General features: G+C 50.3%; 1 protein-coding gene across 2 annotated transcripts in view; it reads right to left on the minus strand.

Annotated features, from left to right (window-relative positions):
• Positions 1–22,733, minus strand: part of LOC121350517 (acid-sensing ion channel 2) — a 396,350-nt gene that overhangs the window by 19,083 nt on the left and 354,534 nt on the right. For both annotated transcript variants that reach the window (XR_005954678.1, XM_041461902.1), the window contains 2 exons: positions 20,388–20,538; positions 742–869 (listed from right to left, as the gene is read on the minus strand). Coding sequence is in view for 1 of the 2 variants with exons in the window: in XM_041461902.1 (XP_041317836.1) it covers positions 742–869; positions 20,388–20,538 (279 nt within the window). In the remaining variant the exon portion in view is untranslated. The remainder of the gene's footprint in view (positions 1–741; positions 870–20,387; positions 20,539–22,733) is intronic.

Raw genomic sequence — 22,733 nt, forward strand, 5'->3', positions numbered from 1 at the left:
AGCTCCCTGCCCTGCTCCCAAATCTCATCCAGAATGGGATTTTTAAGGAAGGCAAATCTTTTCAATAACTGCTGGAGCAGCCAGGTGGGTCTGACTCGAGGAGCTGTTCCCAAAATCTTTGAGCATCAGGCACCATATGATGCCCTGTCCAGCCCTTTCCACCCCTGCCCATCCATCCATCCATCCACCCATCCATCCATCATCCATCCATCCATCCATCCATCCATCCATCCATCCATCAATATGGATGGATGATTCCACAGAAGACGATGACTCCCAGGTATCCCAGGAGAGTTTGTCATCAATCATGTGGATATTTTGGTGTCATCTGAAAGATTCCTGCTGTTCTCCATTAGGAAGCTCTGTCCTCCTGCCTCTTTTTATATCCTTGGAATGTGTTTTTTCTGGGAAAACCCCAGTGGGTTGGACGGGACCCAACACTCAGAACTGCCACAGCTCAGCTCCAGCCATGGAAGAGCAAAGCAGGGAAGTCACCAGGGATAAAATCAGTTCTGGAGATGGAATTACTGTGGGATTTTAAGGAACTGTGGGAATGCAGGACTGTGGGAATAACCATGGGGGATAACTTGGAAAAGTTGCCCTCATCCCAAGAAATTTGAAGCAAGGCATCAAAAACCTCTTAATGATGGAGCTGCATCTCAAGGGGCATCAATTATGGAGAAGGAACCCAGGAGGAATCTCTGGAGGGATCCTGGGGTGGAACGGGAATTTGGGACTTACTCTTTGCTCCTGGGTGGCCACAAAGGTCTGGAATCCGGGGGCCACCCCAAATCCCAGCTCCTGGACGAAGGGAGGCTCGGACTGGCTGTGGATCTGCACCTTGACTCCAGCCTCGAACGTCGTCTCCTCTGGAAGAGAAGGGGGAGGTTAAGGAGCTCGAGAACAGCTGGAATGTTCCCACCTGGATGATCAGATCCCTGATAACTGAGGGAGGAGATCCAGCAGCAGGATTTACCAGGAGCAGACCACTCCTGGGCCTCATCCCAAATCACCTCCCCTTGGCACCAGGAGCATCCCTGGGCCCTGATCCCAGCTCCCCCTCCATGGAACAGTGGCTCCAGCCTGCTCTGAACTTCCAAGGAAGAGAAACCTGGAGAAAACCGCCCCTTTCCAGATGAAATTTGGTTCCAGGACACTTTGGTGACATTCCCACATCACCAAACCAAACCAGCCCCTCCCTCTCCAACCTGAGCTCTTCCCACTCTCCAGGAGGGCTCCAGTACTGAAGATTCATGAATTCATGGATGCCCCTCTGCTGTCCCACCCCTGGCACAGCCCGAGGCCACTTGGGAATGTTGGTCATGAAATTACATTAAAAATGTCCTAAATTTCAAGGAATTTTGGGTTTGGTAGCTGCTCCAAACTGGAAAAGCCTTTTGGGCTTGGACACATCAGAGCTCGGAGTGATGGGAGGTTCCCACATCCCAAATCCATGTGGAGTAACTTGAGGTCAGTCCCTCTTTTCCACTAAAACAAGTGGACAAAAGTCACAAAGTGGCTTTGGAAGCAGAATTGATGAGCTCAGATCAGCCCTGTGGGCTCCTGTCCCCACACACCCTGGGGTGTCACCTCCTCTCCTCAGGATTCTCCTCGGAATTCCTGCTGCTCTCACATCCCAGCAAACCCCAGATTCCATCTGGGACTAAGGACTGACAGAGGAAGTTGTTAGCAAGGCCCAATTTGACCTAAACCTGGAATACTCCTGGATCTGGATCCACGCTGGTGGCCAGCAGTGCCACCTCCACATCTGAGGAGATTCTGTTGGAGGATGAATCATTCCTCAGCCTCCCACTATTCCGTAGCATTTTTCTACAATTTCATTGTGCTTTTCAATTTCTAACAGCTCTGGGAGAACCTTGGGAACAGGGAATCCCAGCCATTCCCAGCTCTGGAGCTGCTTCTCCAGGGTCTGCATGAAGAGGGGTGGGAGGACACAGGCAGAGGACAAGGGGACAATGAGGGGACACTGGATGAGGTTTTGTGGATCTCAGGAATTCAGGATTTAACTCTGTTGGCAAAGGGATCTGCTGCCTTCTCCCAAGAGGATTTTCCTCAGAGGATCATGGATTCCTGGAATGGTTTGAGCTGGGAAGGGACCTCAAAGCCCACCCAGTGCCACCCTGCCATGGCAGGGACACCTCCCACTGTCCCAGGCTGCTCCAAGCCCCAATGCCCAGCCTGGCCTTGGGTCCAGGGATCCAGGGGCAGCCACAGCTGCTCTGAGCACCCTGTGCCAGGGCCTGCCCACCCTGCCAGGGAGGAATTCCTTCCCACAATCCCACCTAAACAGACCCTGCTCACCCAGGGGCCACCAAGACAAACACAGTGAGACCCCACAGGTGGGATGGGTTTAGGTTGGGATTTGCCAGGACAAACAGGAGCATCCCGGTGCTCACATCCCCTCCCTTCCAGCCCCTCCAGGGTGTCACCTCCCAACTCAGCAAAGCCATGGCCAAGAGCTCATCCAGGAGTCTGGAATTCTGGAGACCTCACTGCTGTCACCTCCCGGGAAAACCCCAGCCCCAAACCACACATTCCCAAAAACAAACTCCTGCCAGCTCTTCCCAAATGCCTTTGGTGATGGAGAACATCCCAATCCCATCCCCACAGCCCCACAGCATCCCAGGATCTGCCCCAGCTGCCCAAATCCCAGCCCAGGCCAGGCTCAAACCCTTCCCAAGCTGCCCGCAACTCTCCAGCCCCAGTTCCCATCCCGTTATTCCCGCTCCTGCCGGTCCCACCCACCCCCACGGCTCTGCTGGGTGTTGATCCCCTTCCAGCACTCCGGAGGAGATTCCATCTGCTTGCCTCAGTAATTCTCTGACACCTCAGATGAAAAAAATCCCGTTTAGTTTAATTTGTTGGGCAACAGGAATTTTCCCAAAATATTTTCCATCCACAACTCCTCTGCCCATTTCTGCACCTGCCCCAGCTCTAATTCCATGGATTTCCCATGCCCAGGGGTCTGTCCATGGGTAAATCCCTGTCCATCCATACCAAGATCCAGCCTGCAGATATCCAAATTAATCTTAAAAGCACCAGGATTTGGAATTTTAAAAGGGAAATCCTGGCATGAAGCCAGTGCTGCCCATGGAAAGGGAGGGAAAGGCCACAGCATGGAAAAAACTTTGGGATTGAAGATTAAACCCCACAATTGCAGAATTCCATCAGTGATGATACCCAGGAAAACAAAAGAAACAGGATTTTTTTAGAGGAGCTGCCAACCCCAGGCAGCTTTCCTTGTTTCTCCTGCACAAGGATGAAACAAGAAACATGGAATTGGCTTGGAAAAATTGTCCCTTCTCATCAAAAATCAATTCCTTCCAAAATTCCTGTTTGCTGCTAGGAGAGGCAAGTTAAAAGCCCAGCTTGGATGGAAATGCCTGGATCAGAACTCTTTAACTGCATCCTAAATATTTCACAACCGTGCTGGGATCCAGGAGCTTTAGTGGGGATTAAATATTTCTTGGAATTGTGGGAAAAGGGAGGGCCCAGCAGCACCAAAAATCTGTGTTTGGGGCCATTCATTTCTGAAGGAATTTTCCCTGGACACAACAAATCCCAAAGGGCTCCACGGCAACCCCTGGCACTGGAGAGGGCTCTGAATGCCCCAGGGATTTTTCCATTATTTTATTCGTATTTCAAGTTTTATGAAATATTGACCATTTGACTTTTTTTTCCCCCCCAAATTTGACGATTTTTTTCCAATTTTAGCATCATTTGAAATGGCTTTTTCTGGGAATTTCTCCTGGAGCTCTGGGGCTGAGCCACTGCTTTTCCCATTTTTTATAAACAACCATCACTGTGGGGAAAATTAATCCTGGAATCCTTGGATTTGCTCAGAGAAACTAAAACCAATCCCAGTCTGTTGGGATTTGGGTTGCACCTCCCAGTTTTTAACCTTGTTTGGGATGTTGGGAACACTTCATTTATCCCCAGCCCCACTCTCAGGGCTTGGAAATTCAGTTTCTAGCCCATTCCAGGTTGGAACTAATAAAAAATTCCTTGGAAACTGCATTTTTCCATACAGTAAATCCATTCCTGCACCCAGCAGAGTCTCCCAATGAATCCTGAGCCCATTTTATGGAATCATCCATCAATATGGGGAAAAATAGCCCAGAAATCTTTGGATTGGGTCAGATAAATTCAAAATCAATCCCAATCCCTTGGGATTTGGCATGTCCCAGTTTTAAACATTATTTTGGGATGTGGCAGAGCCCAACCCCTTCCTTCATCTCCAACCCCACTCTCAGAGCCTGGAAATTCAGATTTTAAAGCATTCCAGGCTGGGAACAATCCAGAATTCCTTGAGAACTGCATTTTTCCACACATTAAATCCATTCCTGCTCCCAGGGCAGGGTCTCCCAACAAATCCTGAGCTGCTCTTTCCCAGCAGGATTAAAGGAGCTTGAATTAAAGCTGGGATTAATTCACACCTGCTCCCAGCTGGCTGCAGAGGCGAGCTCAGCTTTTACTCCTGCTGCAGCCTTTACATGACTTTTTTGGGAAGAGCATCCCTGGAAAACTCTACAGGGAGCTCCAGCAGAGCTGGGACCAAGCTCATCCCTGAAAACTCAGGAATTAAAATCCCAAGAGCTGCCACAAGCCGGGAGCTTCCCTCTCACCCTGCCTGGCCAAACACATCCAATTCCCCCTGGGAATGAACAGCTGGAGCTGATCCTGGCACTGATTTATTGGGAAACGAGGATTCAGCTAGAGCTGTGAGGTGGTTCTGGTGGAATCCCCAGCTGCAAAATTGTTATTCCTTACTGCTGGGACTGTTATTCCCCAGCTCTGGAATTGTCATCCCCAGCTCTGCAATTGTTATCCTGAGTCCTGGAACTGTTACCCTCAGGAATTGTTATCCCTCAGCTCTGCAATTGTTATCCTGAGTCCTGGAACTGTTACCCTCAGGAATTGTTATCCCTCAGCTCTGGAATTGTTATTCCCCAGCTCTAGAATTGTTGTCCTGTAGCTCTGGAACTGTTATCCCCAGCTCTGAAGTTGTTATCCTGAGTCCTGGAATTGTCATCCCCAGCTCTGGAATTGTCATCCCCAGCCAGCTCCAGGGGGGATGTTCCTGCTTGGAGAAAGCCAAAGCAGGTCCCACACAGCTCCATCTGGGAATTCCTCAGTTAATTCCCATAAATCTGCCCATGCTCTGGACAGAGGGAACAGAGCTGGGAAAGGTTTGCACTGTCCTGGGCCTCAGTCTCCTCTCTGTAAAATGGGAATGTCATCCCAAGGAATTCCTTGGGCTGGAAGTGTCTCCAAGGGCTCTTCCCACCCCCAGGTGCCCCCAAACCCCAGGAGGGGCCCAGGGGGAGCAGCAGCCCCGGGGCAGCCCCAGGAGCCACATCTGGCAGGGAGCCCAGATGTGCATCCCTGGAGGGCCCTCTGGGACCAGGATTCCTGGTGTTCCTCAGCAGGGAAGGACCTGGAGCAGGTGCCAGACATGGCCTGGGAATGCTGGGGGATGCTGAGGTCATCCCGAGGTTTTCCAGCATCCTTTGTTTGTTGGGAAATACACCTTTCATGGGGGCACTGGCACTGTGCCAGAGTCAATCCATGACAGTATCACCATGGAAATGGTGAACCAGGGCTCCCCACCTTCCCAGGGATCTCCAACCCTCCCAGGGATTCCCAACCTTCCAGAGATTCCCTCTTCCAGGGCTCCCACAACTTCCCAGGGATCCCCCATCTTCCAGGGGCTCCCTGCTTCCCAGGAACCTCCCCACCTCCTGTGTGATCCCTGGGAAGGGCAGGAATTCCCAGCACCGAAAAGCTGCTCTGGGTTTGCTCCCTGTTCCCACCAACCCCCAGATTCCCCAAATCCTCCTATAGGAATGTGTCCCCTGCTGATGGAGTGACTAAATTATTCTTTGTCTGCTTAAAAAGGAAAAAAGCCCAGAAGTTTCTCTCCTCAATTTGCTAAAGAGACTTCATAGCACCTTGGGGACTTCACCTCAGACCTGGGGCTGCCACCTGGACAGAGGCCAAAAGGTCCCACCTAAGTAATTAGCTAGAAAAAGAAGAGAACAAAGGAAATAATTGCTTTTGTGGAGTGCTTTAGCAGAAGCAGGGACCTCTTGCCCCTGGCTTGGGTTTTTCTCTGCAAGAGCTCTGTTGTTTTGCCTTTTATTAAAACTTTTTTTATTTCCAACACTACCTCAGAAGCCATCCTGCTGATTTTATGCCATTTGGGGTGGCCGGGCTATCTCGGGTGTGACAGGTTCTCCTAGAGCTCATAATGCCTAGCTCAAAGAGTAGAACATCATCCTCCCACATTCCTCATTATTCCAGGAAGTGGGACTTGGATTTGTGTCCTCAGGTAACCCCAAGCCCTCCTGAGCAGGGAATCCCTGGATGCTCCCTGTGCTCCCAGGGAGGCTCCTGCTGCTCCAACCCCTCCATATCCAGGCAGGAATCTTGACCAAACTCCCAATGCTCACGTTTTTCCCAGAGAAAGATTTAGTGTTATTTCAAATTTTTATTTTTCCTAATAAAGAACTGTTATTCCTGCTCCCATATCTTTGCCTGAGAGCCCCTTAATGTCACAATTATAATAATTTGGAGGGAGGGGGTTTACATTTTCCATTTCAAGAGAGGCTCCTGCCTTCCTTAGCAGGCACCTGGCTTTTCAAACCAAGGCATATACATTGAAACAAAAACTCCAATTGCCATGGAAACATGGCTCCAAGGAAGCGGGAGCTGCAATCCCACCCTGGGAAAACATGTTGTGAAGGCACCAGTTTCACCAGTTTGGCTGCCCCGAGTGGGCTCTGATTTCCATGGAATTGGGGTTTCAGTTTCCTGGGAACAGGGAGGTGAAGCTGGAATCCGAGTGTGATCCCAGCTGAGGCCACGCAGCTTTTCCAGGGAAATTCACTCACTCCAGATTTGTCCTGGGGGTGGTTTTGCTGTGGGCTGAGCTCCGGGAGCAATCAGGGACAAGAAATTTCCTCGTGGATAAAAGGGAGCTGTCTGCCACATCCACCTGGAAAAGGGGCTGTTCCCCTGGGGCACAGCAGGAGCGATGTCCTGGGGGCTGTGCGGGGTCTGGGGGAGCCCAGCCTGGCTGGAATCAAGGGAAAAAATCCATCCTGGAGAAAAGGAGGCTCGAGGGAACTTCTGACTCCAAACTCCCAGACAGGGTGAGGCAGCCGAGGGACTGGGATTTCTCCTGGGAAAAGGGGACAGGATGAGAGGGAACGGCCGCAGACTGTGCCAGGGGAGGCTCAGGCTGGGTTCAGGAAAAATTCCCTCGTGGAAAGGGTGGCCAGGCCCTGGAAGGGGCTGCCCAGGGTGGTCTGGAGTCATCCCAGCTGTCACCACAGAATGACACTTCTGCTGCAATTTCCCTTTGCTTCCGGGAGAAGGCAATGGCCAGAATGGGGGAGAGGAGGAAACACAGCTTTGCCAGGACAAGAGGGAGACAGAGGGAATTTGGGAGGGAGCAAAGGCTGGGAAGGAAGCAAAGGGGTCTCTGCAGTCTGATCCCAAGGGATGAGGGCACAGAGCCAATGCTTCCCTCTGGCTCCTCTGGAATTCCAGCCTGGATGTGTCCCAGGCCAGGCTGGACAGGCCTTGGAGAACCTGGGACAGGGGGAGGTGTCCCTGCCCAGTGGATGGACTTTAAAGTCCCTCCCAACCCAAAGCATTCCATGGGTCTGGAATTCCTACAGTATCAACTGGGAAAAATATCCAGGACAAACCCCAGCTCCCACCTGCCCTGGGCTGGGACTCCAAGCCTCCCTGCAGAAATTCCTGATTTATCTCCCACTTTGGGTTTATTTGGGTGCCTTCCACCCCATCCCTGGGTCATGGAGTGGGAAGGGGCAGGAGCTGGGACTCCAGAGCTCCTCCAGCTCCTCCCCAGCCTGGAGAGGAGGTTTTCCCCTGCTCCCTCCTCTCCCAGCTCCCTCCCTTCACGAGGAGCAGGAGGTGTTGTACAACCCCATGGAGCTGCTGTGCTATTTTTAGGGAACATATTGCATTTGCATCCCAAATCTGGGGCCAGATGGCTCCATGGATATTATTAAAAAGCTCCTTACATAATCCAGGAGCAGGAGAAAGCGTCAGGATTCCAGCCCAGGGCTGGGAAAGTTTTTGCTGGATGAGGAGGATCCAGCAATTCAATATTCCAGCTCCTCACTCCTATTTAATCATTGAAAAGAGGGAACAAATGTCTGGGAAGCTGCTCTCCTGGGGTCATCCCAGGGCAGGCAGAGATGCTCCTGCCAGGTGAAGCTGCTTCCATGATCAAGGAACACAAATCCCCTTCCCACCTCAGCATCCCTTGGGAATCACGTGTGGCAGTGAAAGGAGGAGGCGGGAGAGCCAGAGGATCCAGAGCTCCATGGATGTTATTAAAAAGCTCCTTACATAATCCAGGAGCAGCAGAAAGCACCAGGACTCCAGCCCCAGGCTGGGAAAGGTTTGTTGGATGAGCAGGATCCAGGAATTCAATATTCCAGCTCCTTGCTCATGTCCTAATAAGTAATTAAATTATTAAGCTTAATTTTTAATCATTAAAAGGAGGGAACAAATGTCTGGGAAGATGCTCTCCTGGGGGTCATCCCAGGGCAGGCAGGGATGCTCCTGGGATGTTGCTTCCACAATTTCTCTGTGCTGGGGAAGGAATAAAAATCCCTTCTCACCTCAGCATCCCTTGGGAATCACGTGTGGCAGTGAAGCGTGACCACAGGAGGGACAAGAGCCAGAAGATCCAGAGCTCCATGGATATTATTAAAAAGCTCCTTACATAATCCAGGAGCAGCAGAAAGCACCAGGACTCCAGCCCCAGGCTGGGAAAGGTTTGTTGGATGAGCAGGATCCAGGAATTCAATATTCCAGCTCCTTGCTCATGTCCTAATAAGTAATTAAATTATTAAGCTTAATTTTTAATCATTAAAAGGAGGGAACAAATGTCTGGGAAGATGCTCTCCTGGGGGTCATCCCAGGGCAGGCAGGGATGCTCCTGGGATGTTGCTTCCACAATTTCTCTGTGCTGGGGAAGGAATAAAAATCCCTTCTCACCTCAGCATCCCTTGGGAATCACGTGTGGCAGTGAAGGGTGACCACAGGAGGGACAAGAGCCAGAAGATCCAGAGCTCCATGGATATTATTAAAAAGCTCCTTACCTAATCCAGGAGCAGGAAAAAGCACCAGGACTCCAGCCCAGGGCTGGGAAAAGTTTTCCTGGATGAGCAGGAGCCAGGAATTCAATATTCCAGCTCCTTGCTCCTCCCTATTAAATTAAATTTTTAATCATGAAAAGGAAGGAACAAGTGTCCCATAACCTGCTCTCCTGGGTGGGATCATCCCAGGGCAGGCAGGGATGCTCCTGAGATGCTGCTTCCACGATTTCTCCGTGGGGGAAGGGAATAAAAATCCCTTCCCACCTCAGCATCCCTTGGGAATCACGTGTGGCAGTGAAGGGGCAGGAGGGAGCAGAGCCAGAATCTCCGCAGCCACCTGCAGGGGGCTGGGGAAGGAGCAGAGATTCCCTGGAGGCAGGGAGGGAAGGAGGAGGGATGTTCCCGGCATCCAGAGCCGGGGGTGTCACCCATCTGCCAGTCTTGTTCAGCTGCTGCCCCCAGGGACTGGGATGATCCCAAATAAATCAAAATAAGGGAAAACAGCTCAGAAAGGCACAGAAGCAGATCCCGCTCATCCCTCCCCCTCCAGGAGCTTCCCCTGGAACAGCCTGAAAAATTAAACAGGGAAAAGCTGCTGCTGACTCTGGCTGCTGGAGGAGCCAGAGGGAAGCAGAATTCCCAGGGGTGAGGAGGGGTCCTGGCAGAGCTGCTGCCCCTTTGGGATGGGTGGATGATGGATGATGGATGGATGGATGGATGGATGGATGGATGGGTGGATGGATGATGGATGGATGGATGGATGGATGGATGGATGGATGGACGGATGGATGATGGATGGACGGATGGACGGATGGATGGATGGGATGGGGATGTCCAAGGGTCCAGCCAGTTTTTCTTATGGATGAAAGGGAGATCACAGGATCATGGAATTGTTTGGGTGGGAAGGGATCCCAAAGTCCACCCAGTGCCACCCCTGCCATGGCAGGGACACCTCCCACTGTCCCAGGCTGCTCCAGCCCCAATGTCCAGCCTGGCCTTGGGCACTGCCAGGGATCCAGGGGCAGCCACAGCTGCTCTGGGCACCCTGTGCCAGGGCCTGCCCACCCTGCCAGGGAACAATTCCTAATTCCCAATCTCCCATCCATCCCTGCCCTCTGGCAGTGGGAGCCATTCCCTGTGCCCTGTCCCTCCATCCCTTGTCCCCAGTCCCTCTCCAGCTCTCCTGGAGCCCCTTCAGGCCCTGCCAGGGGCTCTGAGCTCTTCCCAGAGCTTCCCTTCTCCAGGAAAGGATTTTTCCTCTCTGTACCCCTAAGCATTGCAGCACCTCCCTCCCACTGTCTCTCAGTGTCCCCAGGTGTCCCCCCAGCCCTGTCCCCTCCTGCCACCCCCGCTAAGGAGGATTTTATGGATTAATAAATGGGAATATGAAAAATTTGCAGTGAGTTTCGGTGTCAGCCACAGGGCATTCCCAGCTCTGGGGCAGCAGGAGGGGCAGGATTTCCCAACCAACTTGGGAAAACTCCAAGCAGCTCAGGCTGCTGGAACTGGGCTGGAAACAGGGAAAATAAACCAAAAATATCCACCAGTGCCAGGCTGATGGGAATTCGGGTAGGAAATAGTGGGGCTGGCACTGGAAGGTTTTCAAGGAATGGGGAGAAAACAGCAGGAGGTGAAATCCAGCAATGGATAAGAATGAGGCAGAGCTGAATCCAGTTGGATTTTCCAAGAGAGACAAAGAAGGAAATTCCTCATCTTGTGGCCACCTGAGAGCTGACCACCAATCCCAGTGGTCACCATGGTGATGATCCATCCACCCCATCCCTCGACTTATTGAGATGGAAAATCCCATTTAAGGAGTTATGGAGGGTGGGGTGGCTCCAGTCTGGATTTCATCCCATTCCTCTCCCAAATTCACCTTCCCAGGTGCCAACAGCCCACGGGAGGGGGCTCCAGGAGCCCTGGCAGTGGAAATGCCACACCAGCTCTGGTCACAGGGGGGATGGATGGGGACAGGGAAAGGAGCACCCCAGAGTGGCTGGGATGGGAAGAGCAGCGGGAAAGGCGGGATTTGGGAGGAGTCCAGCACAGCTTGGGTTGTGTCTGGCAAGGGGAAAGCTCCGGATCCTCTCTATAAATATTCCCAGGCAAACACCAGACGGGAGCAGAACATTTCCACTGGCAGGAAAAACAGTGGGGAAAACAAAGGATGCAGACTGGAACAGGTTATCCTGGGATACCAACCCCAAGCTCTTCATCTGGGGACACTCCAGGCAGCCAGCCTCAGCTGAGGGTGCAAATAAAGAGGGGCTTTGAGATTTTCCCCTCCGAATCAGCTCTGATGTCCCCTGGGATGTGCTCCAGCCTGGAATTACAGGGAGTCTGCAGAACCTGCAGGACTTGGAGGAAAAGGTTGGAAAGATGATGGAGAGAAGCCCTCAGGGGAACACTCTGGGGGCTGGGGGAGCAAACTGGGGGATCTCCACTGGGACCAGACTGGTGCTGGCTCCAGACTGGGTTTGGGGAGATGTTGGATGTGGGCAGAACGGGGGAGGATGGGATCCTTCCCTGGAAGTGACAATGCCAAGAGAGCTGAAGGTGCCCTGGTGGATCAGAGGTGAGCAGATGCCCAGGGAGGGAGAGCTGGCTCAGAGCCCCTTTTCTCCAGGCATGGATTCCATGAACGGCATAGGGCTGTGCCAGGGGAGGCTGTGGTTGGATACTGGGGAAATTCCTTCATGGAAGGGCTGGTCCAGGGAGGGAGTCCCTGACCTTGCAGGGATTTAAATCCAGGTGGATGTGGCACTTGGGGACAGGAGCCAGTGGTGGCCTTGGCAGTGCTGAGGGGTGCTGGACTCATCTTGGAGGACTTTCTCAACCTGACCAATTCCGTAACCCTGGATTCGGAGCCATCTTTCCTCAAAAAAAACAGGAATTCTGCCCCCTCTGCCTGGCACATTTTGGGATGGTTAACATCAAATCCCTCTCTCCCATCTCCCCTCTGGACATCACCATTTTCCTTCCTGAGCTTCCAGGGACAGAAAAGAGACTTTTCCACCCACAAAGCCCTTCCCTTCCCCCTGCTCCCACTCCAGAACTGTCCCCAGCTCTGTCCCAGCTCAGGACTGTCCCAGCTCATGACTGTCCCCATCCCAGCCCTATCTCAGCCCAGTCCCAGCTCAGGAGTGTCCCCAGCCCAGGACTGTCCCCAGCCTGTCCCAGCCCAGGACTGTCCCCAGCCTGTCCCAGCCAGCACGTGGCACACCCTGCTGGGCCAGGACAGGAGGAAGGGTGGGCAATGTGGCCTGGGGGGCCCAGGTACAGCACAGGCCACCTGTGGCTCCTGTCACTGTCCCCAGTTCCAGGTTGCTGTGTCCACAGCCCTGGGGAGGCCACCAAGGCCACCCCCAGCCCCTCTGAGGGACTGTCCCCAGCTGTCCCTAAAGCACAGGGAGGATGGATGTCCATGGTGGGACACCAGCAGGAAAAGGCTGAATCCCTGGGTTTGGGTGCCTTTCCCACACCAGATCCTGCCCTGTCCCTCTCTGTCCCCAGCTGGGTCCCCCACCCCCAGAGACCCATTTTCTCCCATTTTCTCCCCTCCATCCCCCCCAAGCCAATCGAGTCCTTCCCAGATCTGCCTCCTCCAGGAAGCCCAGCAGGAGCCCTGGAGCAGCTCAGTTCTTCCCGCAGAGCAGATAATTTCATATTCCAGAGCTGGTGATTTGTCCCTCCAGAGCAGATCATTTGCTCCTCCAGAACAGATTATTTATTCCTTCAGAGCACATTATTTCATATTCCAGAGCAGATTCTTTCCTCCTCCAGAGCAGATTATTTATTCCTCCAAAGCAAATTATTTGCTCATCCAGGGCAAAATATTTCATAATCCAGAGCAGATTATTTGTTCCTTCAGAACAGATCCTTTATTCCTTTGGAGCTGTTTATTTGCATCTCCAAAGCTGATTTTTCACTCCTTCAAAGCAAATTATTTACTCCTCCAGATCAGATTATTTAATATTCGGAACCAGATTATTTTTTCCTCCAGATCAGATTTTTGTGGCCCTTCAGAGCAAATTCTTTGCTCCCCCAGCACATCTTATTTAATATCCCAGATTATTTATTGCTTCAGAGAAAATGATTTACTCCTTCAGAGCAGATGCTTTATCCTTCCAGAGCAGTGTGTTTGTCCTTCAGAGCAGATTCTTTGCTCTTTCCAAGCTGTTTATTTATTCCTCCAGAGCAGATTGTTTAATATTCCAGAACAGATTCTTTGTTCCTCCAGGGCAAATTATTTGTTCCTCCAGAGCAGATTCTTGGTTCCTCCTGAGATGATTATTTAATATTCCTGAGCAGAGTCTTTGGCCTTTCAGAGCAGGTTTTTTCCCGTTCAGAGCAGATTCTCTGCTTCTCCAGAACAGATTATTTCAGATTCCAGATCAGATTATTCTGTTCCTCCAGAGCTGCCCCAAGCAATGCTGGCTTAAGAGAGCACTGCCAGGTCCTGCTGCTGCTCTGCACAATGGAAACCCTTCCAGAGCCTCTCCAGCAGGGAAAGCCCATTCCCAGGAGTGAAAAACCCTTCCCAAGGGTGAAAAACCCATTCCCAGGAGTGAAAAATCCATTCCTGGGAGTGAAAAACCCATTCCCAGGAGTGGAAAATCCATTCCCAGGAGTGGAAAACTCATTCTCAGGAGTGGAAAACCCATTCCCAGCAGGGAAAACCCATTCCCAGGAGTGGAAAATCCATTCCCAGCAGGGAAAACCCACTCCCAGGAGGGAAAACCTTCCCCACATCCTCCTCAGCACCAGGAATTCAGGAATTGCCCTCGGGAAGCAGCTGGGAGGTCTCAAGCACCAACTGAACAAAATGGGAGCAAAAGATTATCCCTGAGCTAAAGAGATTAATCCAATTAAATTTAATGAGCCTTCGGAAGAGACTTTTATCTCCAAAGCTTTTTCCAGCCCTGAAATCTCCTAGGATTGATTAAAATGTTCCAAGCCCGTCCAGGAAGGAAACTGAGCCCCCCCCAGGGAAGGGCTGGGATCAGGGAATGACCTGGGTGATTCCCAAGGGAAACCAGAGCACCCCCAAACCTCAGCTGAGGCTCTGAGTGAGACCTCGCTCCCAGTGCTTGGAAAAAGCAGGAATAAAAATCCAAAGTTTGCAAACACCTTTAGAGCTCCTGGGACAGGGAACAGCCCCAGACTTTGTCACCTTGCTGGCACCACCCCAAATTCCAAGGTTTTCCCCATGTTTTCCCATGCATTCCTGCTATTTTGAGGGCTCCTATTTCAGCTGTGGGCATTTGGCAGCAACAAAGCTCCAAGGAAAGCTGGAAATGAAGATTTCGTTTGAATGCTTCATCTGTTGATTTTCAGGGCCTTATCTTGGCTTTCCCAGATTCCCAAAGCCAGAGGGTTTGGATTCCTTCAGGCTTGCCTTTAATGAACATTTCCTTGAATTTGGGGCTTCTTCTTTTTCTTTCTTTCTTTTTGAAGGAGGCTTTTGAAGCATCCACAGCCCTGGAAGGATTTTCCTGCCTTTGATTTGTTCTCACAGCCTTTGGTTGAACAAAATTCTGGGACGATTCCAGAGAGGAAAAATTCCAGGGAAACTTCCAGGGCCTAGAGGGGCTCCAGGAGAGCTGGAGAGGGACTGGGGACAAGGGACGGAGGGACAGGACACAGGGAATGGCTCCCACTGCCAGAGGGATGAATGGGAGATTGGGCAGGAATTCCCAGAGAAGTCATTTTGGTTAAAAATCAGCTGGGAAAAGCCATCCCAGCTGAGGCTGCACAGGGACAATCCTGCTTCCTGGAGAGGCTGGGCATTCCCAGGCAGCAAAAACTGGGAAAATCCCCCAAACCCAGGCGCTCAGTGCTGTTCATCCTTCTGAAAATCAGAATAAAAGGGGCTCAGAGAGGAAAAGGGGCCTGGGCAGGAATAAGCCAGAGGGGCTCAGGCCAGGAGAAGTCGTTGGTTTTTATGGAATAGGAAAATCTTGGATCAGCCCACCCAAGGCAGGGGGACCTTGAAGGGCTGCTTGGGGTCACCTAAAATGTCCTGGCCCTTTTCCTGAGGAGAGCCAGGATTCCCTGAGTTAGCCAGAATTCTCTGAATTAGCCATGATTCCCTGAATTAGCCAGAATTCCCTGAGTTAACAAGAATTCCTGAATCAACCAGTATTCCCTGAGTTAGCCAAGATATCCTGAATTAGCCAGGATTCCCTAAATTAGCCAAGATTCCCTGAATTAGCCAAGATTCCCTGAATTAGCCAGAATTCCTAAATCAACCAGAATTCCCTTAACCAGCCAGCATTCCCTGAGTTAGTCAGAATTCCTGAATTAGCCAGGATTCCTGAATTACCCAGAACTCTATGAATTAATTACCCAGAACTCTCTGAATTAATTAGCCAGAATTCCCTGAACCAGCCAGCATTCCCTGGCCCACATTTGCCACCTCTCAGCAGCCCCTGGTGACCAGAGCAGCCCCCAAATTATTCTGCCACTACGAATCAATTAATATTTGATTGAGCAGCACCAAAGCCCTGGGAGGAGCAGCAGCTCAAACCTTACTCAGGGTTTGGGTCCTTGAGTTGTCACACACCCCAGGAACTCCTGGTTTTGGGAATTGCTCCCCAGGGCCTCTGGAATTCTCCTGGAGCTGGGGAGAGCCAGGGCAGGGCTTGAAAAGCAATTTTGGCTCTGCTGTGATGGAGCAGGAGCTGCTGCTCCCATGTGCCCAGGGATTTACAGGAGCTGCTCCAGGCTGGGATTGGAGGTGTGGGATGAGTTGAATTCCTGGGAGGGATATTTTCCTTAAAATCCAAAGATTGTTTGGATTTAATTAACAGGGGGAATTTCATTTCTAGACCCTTATGGATTTCTGAGCCAAAAAGAAGGGATATTTCAGCCATCAGGAGCAGGTTTGGCAGCTGGGATGGAGCAGGAGCCTGGAATTTCCATAGGGGATTTCCTCAGCAGGCAGTGAGGGAAATGACAGAAAAACATTCCCATGCTTTGTCCATCAATCCCTCTGGTCTCCAGGATGAGCTGGAAGCTGAGGCCTGGCCAGGAGCTGCTCTAAGGAATCTTCAGCCCATCCTGGTGCACTCAGCACATCTCGGAGCATCCTCTGGATCCAGTTTGGGCACTTGAATAGCCGGAATTTGGAAAAAAAAAAAAAATTGGGAATCCCAATGATTGTTTGCTGCAGGTATTTCATCTCCTGCTTTCCCAGAAGCCAGGCCCCTCGACACAGCTGAGAAACACTCTCTGAAAAAATCTCTTCACCCAGGATTTTTCTCCTGGGAAGCTGAGAAGCCTCTGAGAAAAGGAAAACAGTTCTTATCTCATTTGCTTCTCCTGTGTTGTGCTCATGTGGAATGTGTTTGGAGATTGTTTACCCACAGGTGATTGTTTCATTGGTTTTGGTGTGAGCTGTTTTCACTCTTTGGCCAACCAGTGCCAAGCTGTGTCGGGACTCTGGAAAGAGTCATGAGTTTTATTATTATCTTTTTAGCATTCAGTAAGTATCTTTTCTGTGTTCTTTGGTATAGTACAGCATTCTTTAATATAATATAGTATCATAAAGTAATAAATTAGCCTTCTGAGAACATGGAGTCAGAGTCATCATTCCTGCCTCCCATGGGGACCTCTGCAAACACAACGAAACTGCTCTTACTCCTGCCTCCTGCTGGAGAATCCCAGATTTTTAGGGGTTGGAAGGGACCTTGAGCATCCTCCAGTGCCCCCCAGCCTGGACAGGGACATCCTCCACTGCCCCAGGCTGCTCCAGCCTTGTGGGAATTGGAAAAACAGAAACTTCCACAGACACAGGAGGGTTTGAACTGCAGCCTTGGGAGAAGTTTGGATTGATGTAAAAAATACAATACACAGATATTAAGTAGAAACACAATAAACTTCTGTTTCTGTAATTGTAAGAAAGGGTATGCCTCAATTAAGTGAGAAACTGCATTGGCAAGATGGTGAAGGGTTTATAGTGTAGGGCTGTGGTTGTGTGGAGTAGCTGAGAGTTTAGGGGATGTAACAGAAGCATCTGTGTGTAAGTGAGACAGAAACCACTGGGTAAAAGTATCCACAGTGCAGCAGAAGTAACTAAAGGTGACAGGTCAGAAAAGCAAAATAAACCTTGTGGTATCTGTCCATTGGAACAGACAGCTCTGCATTGCCCTGTAACAAAGAACTTGTGACTGCTCTGAGCTGAGTGCCTGCTCCTCTCAACCTCACTGTCCCAGACTGCAAGGCAATGTGTGCTCCGTCCCCACCTGTCAGAGTGGGGCAGCTCTCTGCAGTTCTTTGGGCAGTTTTCTTTATCTCTCCCACAGCCAACCCTCCCTCCAGGAGATCTCTGCTGTCCATGGCCACTGAGTGTCCCTGCATGGCTGACCAAATTCCATCATCCCATGGGGAGATGCTCCGCCCAGGGGAGGAGCCAAGCATTCCTACCTGGATACAATCTGAGACCCTGGGACAGCAGAACAGCCTTTCCACTGCATTCCCAGAGGAACAGCAGCTGCCTCTTCCCCTGGACCTTCAGAAGAAGACTCCACCTTTCTCCAGGATCCCTGCTCCAGCAGAACCACCCCTGACACTGCAGGAGGGCTGCAGCCACAATTCCTATGGGATTGCTGCCAACACCCTGACCCACAGGGTGTCAGGCTGTGTTCTGACTCTGTCAGTGTTGTCTTGGTTTACTGCATTGTTTATTTTATCTTTTTATTTCTTTCCTAATAAAGAACTGTTATTCCTGCTCCCATATTTTTGCCTGAGAGCCCCTTAATTTCAAATTTATAGCAATTTGGGAGAGGGTTTGCATTTTCCATTTCAGGGGAGGCTCCTGCCTTCCTTACAGACACCTGGCTTTCCAAACTGAGACACAGCCTCTGAGACTGATGTTTATCTGAGCAATAAATTGTTCCTAGCACAAAAGCAGTCCCATCCCTTCGTTAAAAAATGTGACAATAATACAGCCTGGCCTTGGCCACTGCTGGGGATCCACAATTCCCTGTGCCACCCTCCCAGTGACAACAGAGACAGGAGCTCAGTGGGAGGGGAAAACCCAGCTCCTTCCATCCCGTGGATCTCCTTCTGCCCACATCCCTTCGTCCCTGAACACCACAGTTGTTGGGTAATACTTTTATTTTGAGTTAGAGATGGCGTAACTGAAAGGGGTTTTAAAAATTTGTATTCTATTTTTAGTCTCATGAGAAGGGTGAGATCATGTAGATGTTATAATTTACACTATTATAATTAGAAGTTGATTGTTTCTTAATTATAATTTACTATATGTATAATATAATATAACAATATATTATAGCATATATAATATATATAGTATATATAATATAGGTACTATACTATAGTATAATATAATATACTATATTTATTTTTTTGTTTATTCATTTTTTGTTATATTATGTTGTAGACGTTTTAAAGTTAATAATCTAAAATTTTCATGAGTCTTATTAGAATGTATCTTTCACAGTTCTATTTCTTTAAAGTATTAAGTCTTATTTGTAAGGCTATTTTTTAAAAACTTTTTTTTAGGTTTTTTTTTTTTTTCTTAGTAATATTTGCCTTATTTTATGGTATTTTTAAGTTAGTATTTCTTATTTCAAAGTTTGCACACGGATGCACACTCTGTGGGCCTTCTGTCAGGCCCTGAGAGCTCTCTACAAATCCATTTCCCACCCTGGGTCCCCCCCCAGGGCTGGAATTCTGGAGCTCCTTCCCTTGGAGAGCCCAGCCCGGAGGCAGCAGCGATGGGATTGAATTCCAAGCACACTGAAATTATTATGCAAATATTTGGAAATAATCGACTCCCTCCCTCACCTCGGCAGAGCTGAGGCGTTGCTGTGGCAACAGCCACTCTCAACCACCAGAGCTCCCGTTTGGGATTCTGCCGGTGTCCAGGGAGCCCCAGAGCATCCAGGATAGGCTGCCCCAGCTGCTGAGGGACAGGAGCAGCCTCCTGATGAAAGGATCAAAGTTCCACCAGCTCTGAGGGCAAGCAGGTCTACCTGGGCCTGTGAGAACATGGCCAAGGCTCCTGGGAATGAGCCCAGGAGCTTCTCCTTCATCCCTTCAGCAAATCAAAGCCCTGTTCATTGAGTTTTTCCTTGAATCCTGTACAAGTCCAGGTTTAAAGAGACCTCAATAACTCCCAGTGCAATCCAAGCCCAGAATGTCAGCCAAGGTCCAGAGACAGGAGAATCCAAAATCAACCCAGGTCCAGGGATAGGACAATCCAAAATCAACCCAGGTCCAGGGATAGGACAATCCAAAATCAACCCAGGGACAACAGAACCCAACACAACTCAGGTGCAGGAGAATCCAAAATCAACCCAGGGACAGGATATTCATCCTGGATGAATGTCCCCACGGGGCCCTGCCACACAAACAGCTCCTGGCAAGTTTTCCAGCAGCTTTTTGGGATGCTTTGTTTGAGAGGTCACCGTGGGTTCCAGAAAGCTGCAGCCACCACTGCTGGGCACTGCTAAGGACAGCTGTGCCTGGGTGGCTCTGGTGGCACTGTCCCCATCCTCTCCTCCATGCTCTTGCCCATCATTTCTGCAGCAGGTTCATTCAAGGATCACTTCATTACAGTGCTCTCCACAACCCCACATCCACTCCAGGAGCTGCATCCCCATCCATGGGACTTGGGGACACCTCACAGCCCAGCTCTCCTGGTCAGCACCTCCTGCTCCAGGACCAGAGAGTTCCAGCTCCTCTGGAGATGCTCAGCCCAGCCAGGTTCATTCCTACACAGATTCCACCCACCCCAAATGCTCCAAAGCCAAGGAACCCAGTCCTTGCTACACCCACACAGCACCAACCCACCAAACACAACTCAGGGCAGCAAATATTTCCAAATTAGAAGGAGAAGGAAAACCCAGAGAGCAGCTGGAGTCCACCTTGAACACAGCCTCCCAAAAATGCCTTTCCAGGGGAGAGGGATGTGCTGGAGCCTCTGAAGGTGTGCCCACACTGCTGTCACCCACAAATGCCACCCTTGCCCAGGACAGACAGTGCCATTCCTGCCTGGCATCCCAAACCCTGGGGAGAAAAGTGACACATCCTGGACTGAGCAGGATCTTGCTCCCAGAGCTGGTTTAGGCATGGTCTGGGAAGGATGGGACAGGATGGGATGGGATGGGATGGGATGGGGTGGGATGGGATGGGATGGATGGGATGGGGTGGGATGGTTTTTCCAAGGAAATCACCCGAGGAAGAGGCAGCTCTTACCGGTTTCTCCCCAGATGGGCAGATACTCGTCCTGCTGGATGTCCAGCATGATTTCCAGGCCGTTCCCAGTCCCCCCCTTCACCGTGGTGAGGAGAGGCCGCCCCTCCTCTCCTGAGTTAAACATGTAGCATTTCCCATATTTTGTAAACACCTGTGGGGAAAAAAGAGAGGAATTAGGGAATATTTCCCACAAAATTAACCCCCATTCCCAACTGGCAGAAGGATGGTAAACAGCCACAAGATGCAGGTCAGGGGGAAATATCCACATAAATATCCTCATAAATATGCACATCAATATCCACAGAAATATCCTCAGAAATAGCCTCCTAAATATCCACAGAAATCCATCCAGGTTTAATAATTTGTTTAATCATTGTGCTTTCCTTATGGAAATTAAAAGAGGGAAGGGAGGAAGGAAAAGCTGTTTGGAGGGAAAGCTCAAAAGCTCCTGGAGTCGTTCCAGTCAGTCCAAGCTCTGACAGACACACACTGGCCTTAAGCTCCTGCTAAAAATTCACACAATTCCCTGGTTTTGGATGGAGTCTCAGCCCATTTAGGCCTTGGAAAAGCTCTCCTGGCATTAAAAATCTCCTTCATTCCTCCCTCTGCCACTTCTTGGAAAATAGGAAGAGCTAAAAACACTTGGGGAAATGAGGAAAGATTTCCTCCATCATTTTGCTCTTCTTCAGTCTTATTTGGGGAGGATTCCTGATAGAAATTCCTGGCAAAGCCCAGTAGAACTTCCAGGCACCACCAGCACTGTAAAGCAGGGGGGACATCTGTGCAGGGTGGACATGGGGCTCCAGAAGGGATGTGTGGAACACGGGTTTTCCAGAGGGAGAACACAGGTTTCCCAGTGGGAGAACACAGGTTTTCCAGTGGCAGAACAGGGGTTTTCCAGAGAGATGGACACAGGGTTCCAGGTGCAGGACACATGGGTTTTCGAGGGAGGGAGCATGTCCTTTTCCAGGGGGGCACACAGCGTTTCTGAGGGGAGCAAACATGGGTTTCCATGTGGGGTGGACACAGGACTGATTCCAGGAGGAATGAACACATTTCCATGTGGAGTGCACATAGATTTCCAAGAGGGAGGGACACTGCTTTCCAAGTGGGATGGACATATGAAGAACACAGGTTTCCAAATGGGGTGGACATGTGTTTCTAAGAAGAGTAAACATGGGTTTCCCAGTGGGAAAACACAGATTTCCCAGTGGGATAAAACACAGATTTCCCAGTGGGATAATGCAGATTTCCTAGTGGGATATCACAGATTTCCCAGTGGGATAAAACACAGATTTCCCAGTGGGTAACATGGAATTCCCAGTGGGAACCCAAGGCTCCTGGTGGCAGCAGAGATGTCACACCTTTGCTGCTGGTGACACTCAGGGCCCGGGCTCAGCTCAGGATCCCCCTGGAATGGGAAAACACCCAGAAATTCCAGATTTAACTCCAACCAATCCCCCTCTGCCCTGCACTGACAGCCCGGGGGCATCCAGAACTGCTTCCTGGGATAAAGGCTCCAGAAAGCCCAGTTTGGGAACCAGTAAGAACCAGTAAACCCCAGCAAATGGAGCACGGGAGCCAGAGCGGAGCTGCTTCCGTCCCTCCGGAATCTCTCCCACGTTTGCTGAGCTCATTTGACCCCAAGATGAGTCAGAAACCCAAACAGAATCTGGAGCCAGCAGCGACTTATTCCCTCAAATATTGACATATCCTGACTAATCCAAGTGCCAGGGAAGCAGGTGGGATGGAAGAGAAAGGAAAAAAATATTTGAATTCAAATAGGAAGTGTTTGTGAGGGGAAAAACAATACATCCTTTAAAAAGGATTTGATATCCAAATAAAAAAAATCTCATTTTAATACTTTCCTGACTGATTAAACAGCTCAGGCTGGAAAGAGAAGCTCAGCCTCTGGAAGCAGCCCCATGGATGGGTTTTCCCAGATAGGCTCTGAAGGCAGAAGCTAAAAAATTCCTAATGAGAGGAGTTTAAAATCCAGCAAAGAGAAAAAGCTGCAGTGGAGAAAATCAGAGGGAAACAACAAGGCTGGAATGGGAACAACAGCCCAGGGATTGATTTTGGAGTCTGCAGGCAAATAAATCCAGGCAACTTGATGGGGTAGTTTTATATGACTGTAAAAATTCCTTGTAAAAGCTCCTGTTAGGATGTGTTTATCCAAGGAAAAGATGGAACCTGACAGGGGCAGCAGGGCTGGAATCACAATCCCAGGGAAAGAGACCTCATGGGGACTGGGAAAGGACAACCATGGAACCTCCCAGCCACAGTGATTCCCAGTGTTCCCAAAGAAGATACAAGAAATTATTCCTAATGGTATTTAAAGATATT

Source organism: Pyrgilauda ruficollis, unplaced genomic scaffold (genome assembly GCF_017590135.1).
Source record: "Pyrgilauda ruficollis isolate IOZ18807 unplaced genomic scaffold, ASM1759013v1 scaffold157, whole genome shotgun sequence".
NCBI lineage: Eukaryota > Metazoa > Chordata > Aves > Passeriformes > Passeridae > Pyrgilauda > Pyrgilauda ruficollis.